Source organism: Hydra vulgaris, chromosome 08 (assembly GCF_038396675.1).
Source record: "Hydra vulgaris chromosome 08, alternate assembly HydraT2T_AEP".
Classification (NCBI taxonomy): domain Eukaryota; kingdom Metazoa; phylum Cnidaria; class Hydrozoa; order Anthoathecata; family Hydridae; genus Hydra; species Hydra vulgaris.
In genome coordinates this window covers 46,668,050-46,672,714 of record NC_088927.1, presented here as the reverse complement: position 1 = coordinate 46,672,714, position 4,665 = coordinate 46,668,050, and the positions used below count along the sequence as shown (strand labels likewise).

The 4,665-nt window shown below is 26.9% G+C and overlaps 1 protein-coding gene across 1 annotated transcript; it reads right to left on the bottom strand.

The window, feature by feature from the left end:
• Positions 1–3,588: 3,588 nt before the first annotated feature.
• Positions 3,589–4,323, bottom strand: LOC136083361 (uncharacterized). Its single transcript, XM_065802757.1, has one exon. It carries the CDS (start codon positions 4,321–4,323, stop codon positions 3,589–3,591), a length of 735 nt encoding a protein of 244 aa, XP_065658829.1.
• Positions 4,324–4,665: the final 342 nt, after the last annotated feature.

Sequence of the window (4,665 nt, the reverse complement as noted above, 5' to 3'; positions counted from 1 at the left end):
TTTTCCAGAATAATATGATCAAGGTAAATTTACAATGAATATATTACTGGTAGGACTTCCAGAAGATCACATGATCTTATCATGAAGCCCTTTACAATCTATATATAAAGAAGGTCGTACATTAAAAAATTACATATGCGTTATAATACTCTTCAGATGTTTAGCAAGTTTAACATAATATTTTATAATATGGGTATATAACATTCTCAATATTGAATATTATAATATAAAGTACTCAATATATTTTGTATAAATTATATTCTTCATACAGTAAACAAAAATAATGTATTAAATCATATAAACTTGAAATACTAAAAATAGATGAATATATTTTGTGTTGAAAATATTATTTTTTTTAATTTCTTTTTAAAGGAAGGAAAAGACCACTTGAAAGAAAAATCAAAGTTAGGTAATACTATTTTATTCCAGAGAAATGGACCTCGATAAGAAATACAAAACTGGTTATTTTTTGTTTTGCAAAATGGCTCTTGAATAGTTTTACTACAACGAAGTTCATATTTGTTTTTGGGTTTCAAATTATAGAGATTAGTAAATACTCTAGGAGATACATTTTCTTTACATTTAAACATAAAACATAAAATATTAAAAATATTTAGTTCGTATATATTTAAAACTTTCATTTCTATAAGAAGTGGTGTTGAGCTTGAAAAACGATTTGCAAAATTAATTATGCGAGCTGCGTGTTTCTGATGCCGATAGAGAGATTTAAGTTTGGTTTTGTGAGCGCTTCCCCATATAATATTAGCATAGTTAACATGGCAATGAATAAATGAATAGTATAGTTGAGTTAGTTGTTGTTTATTTAGTATATATCTAGCTTTATATAGAATTCCAATGTCTTTAGCAACTTTCATGGAAATATTATCAATTTGTTGATGCCAAGATAAGTTTTCGTCTATCATGACTCCTAAGAATTTTATAACTTTTTCTCTTTTTATGATTGTATTGTCAATTAATAAATCAGGCAAGATATTTTGGATTCTCTTTTTTTTAGATGTTGGGTAAAAAAGTAAAAATTTTGTTTTATCTGTATTCAAAGATAATTTATTTTTTCTAAACCAATATGATATTCTTTTTAGTTCATAATTCATTTTACTAAAAAGTATATCTATGTCTTCGTGCGACTGAAATAAATTCGTATCATCCGCAAAATTTACGGTCGTTAGGTTAGAAGCTTTGTAAAGATCATTTATGTATACTAAAAATAACAGTGGCCCAAGTATGGACCCTTGGGGGACACCACATGTTATATTCGTTATTATTTGCGATGAGGATTCTTTATTATAAACAAATTGTTTGCGATTACTTAGGTAGCTTTTGAACCAATTTAGGGTTTTATCTACTACACCATAGCTTTCCAGCTTTTTAATTAAAATATGATGATTAACAGTATCAAAAGCCTTTGACAAGTCAATGAATACGCCTAGTGTGAATTGAGAATTCTTAAATGAGTCGGCAATACTGCGCGTTACTTGGAGAATAGCGTGTTCAGTAGAATTATTTTTTTGAAAACCAAATTGATTTTTATAGAGGAGTTTATTATCAATAAGATAAGTGTATATTCTGTTATACATTATTTTTTCCAATATTTTTGAAAAGACTGGTAGAACTGAGATAGGAAGATAGTTTGTTATATTTGTATGATCACCTGTTTTAAAGATTGGAATTATTTTTGCTATTTTCAAACTATCTGGAAAAGATTCTTGAGTAATAGATGCTTCAAAGACTTTGAAGAGGATATCTTTGATCACATTAAAAGAGTCAATTATAATATTTCCATTTATATCATCAGGCCCAATTGCTTTATTCCTTTTTAATGATTTAAATGCTATTTCAAATTCATAATAACTTAGATTTGAAAAATTTATAGTTGAACTTGGTGACGATATAAATTCGTCAACAGAGTTGTTGCCTACATAAGGAATCTTATTTGATAGGTTGTTTCCTATTGTTGAAAAAAACTTATTAAATTCGCCAGCGATTTCACTTGAATCGGTAACTAATTTATTTTCTACTTTTATAGCATTCGGCATCGAATTTGTGCTTGTTTTATGTTTGCCAGTAATTTCTTTCATTATTTGCCAAACCCGCCTTGAATTATGTTTGTGTTTCATAAGCAAGTCAGATTAGTAAATTTGTTTGGCTTTTTTGCGGAGTTTTTCAAATAGATTTTTATAAGCTGTGTAGTTATTTTTATGTTTGTCTGATTTATTTTTAAGATATTTAACATAGAGTTTTTGTTTTATTTTTGAGGATTTTTTTATTCCTCTAGTTATCCAAGGACAAGAAATGTCTTTGGCGTTAAGAATAATTTCTCGTAACGGAAAATTTGCTTCGTAGATTTTATAAAATATATTAAAAAAAGATTTATAGATGATGTTTATATTCTCATTAAAGTTTATATAGCTCCAGTCTTGATGTAAAAGTTGCTGTTTAAATAAATTTAGGTTTTTGTTGTTATAAATACGTTTTTTTATTGTTACTTTTCCGTGCGTATTTGTTTTGAGGTCAGCGCCTAAGCAGAGAAAAATTGGAAAATGATCCGAAACATCAGTTTTTACAATACCTTTTTTGAGCGTTATATTGAAACAGTCATTGGTAAGAACGTTGTCAATTAAGGAGGATGAGAACTCTGTAATTCTAGTGGGTTTATTTATAATAGGTACTGTTCCCGTTTCAAATAAATGGTTATAAAACTTTGTAATGTTTTGTTTTTCATTGTACTGGAAACAGTCTAGGTTGAAATCCCCTAGTATATAATTTTTTTTCTTTTCATGACTTGCTTTTTCTATTATTTTATGAACAAGATAACTGCTTAGGTACTCAGTTCTTCCAGTTGGTGGCCGATAGCAGCAGCTTAGTAAAATATTTTTAAATTTTTTGTTTATTATTTCAACCGTTAAAATCTCAATATTTTCATCAGAAACACTCATTTCGCTTCTAATATTATACCCAATGTTTTCTTTTATGTAAAAAAGAACTCCTCCTCCACGCTTATTAATATTACGCTCTAAAAACACTGTATTAAACCCTGTAAGATGGAGATTAGAGTTTGATTTAAAATCTTCTTCTGTACACCAAGTTTCGGTTAAACAAATAACATTAAAAAAACATTCCGTTTGACAAATCATATTTAAAAAGCTATCAAAATTCTTTTTTAAACTTCTGATATTAAGGTGGATTATATTAAAATAATCACGATTATCATTTTTTAATATGCTTTTAATTTTATCTGGATAAAAGTAAGAGCATTCGAATTTTGATCCATTAATCTCATTAAAATAGTTAATATCTGGATCAGATTCATAGTCTAAATTAAAAGTATTGGTTTGAAATAAATTCGATATTTTTTCAAAATCATTTTGATAAGTTGAATCCATTTTGTATGTTTTTTTTATTTCGAAAATATTCAAAAGTTTTCATATGCATCAGTATATATATGTATGTAATCAGTTTTCATATGCATCAGTATATATATGTATGTAATATGCACACATAAATGTGTACATATTACATACATATATACTCGTATACATAAAAACTTGAAATTTTAATTTTTTTTGATAATCAGATAGTCTTTTTGAAAGACTTGGTGATTAATTTATTATAAACCACTTTGGCAAAATTACCTGACGAACGTATTTCTTTGGCTTTAATAAATAATTGCTTACGAATGATGGTTGTTCGTTCACTAAAATCTTCATTGATGTAAATCTTTTCGTTCCATAGTTTTAGCTTTTTGTAATTTTCTAGTATATTTTCACGATCTTTATAATCTAGAAATTTAACTACAACAGTTCTTCTTCTTCTTATGCTGCCGTCTTCGTTTTCTTTCTTCCCCGTTCTGTACGCGCGTTCTATATGTATTTCTTCGTTTATATTTAGTTTTTCTTTTATTAGTTTTCTTACTTTCTCCTCGCTGTTTTTCCACGTTTCCCCTTCAGTTTCCTCGATTCCTTCAAACCGAAGATTGTTACGACGACTCCTATCCTCTAACTCTGCCATTTTGTCTTTAAGATATTCGTTTTCAAGATTTGTTGCTTTTTGTTTAAAATTGTCTTGAGATGATATTTTATTTTTATTGTTGTTTAATGTTTCTTTCATTATTTCATATTTATCGCTTAGGAATTGAATAGTAGAATTAGTTTGATCTAGTTCTTTTTTTAATTGTTTGTTTTCATCTCTTATAATTAAAAAGTCATTTTCCAGCTTTTGAAAGCGTTCATTGAATATTTTAAGTAAAAAGTTTTCGTGCATATCCAATAATTCTTTTACTTGAGATTGAGTAAAATTTTTAGCCATTTTATTTTAGTATATAATAATAATGATTGACTTGATAATAGTAGATTTGAAAAATTAAAAGTAATCTGACAACGTGCTGAATTTGGCCGCCCTCATTTAACAAGATAATGCAATAAACTAGGCATATAAACTCTATGAGGACACGTTAATAACTTATTCTGAGAAAAGTTAATCTCAATAATATCTGAAGTTGTTGGTTAACAAAAAAAAAATACTTGTACAACATAATTTTGATTTTTGAATTTTTGAATTTTTGATTTATTACAAAAGTAATAAAATAGTACTCAAAAATCAAAATATGTTGCACAAGTTTTTTTATATTTTTAAAGACATCTTTTCTTA

Excerpts from the sequence above, each read along its gene's own strand:
- LOC136083361 (XM_065802757.1), bottom strand. The coding sequence starts at position 4,323 with ATGGCTAAAAATTTTACTCAATCTCAAGTAAAAGAATTATTGGATATG.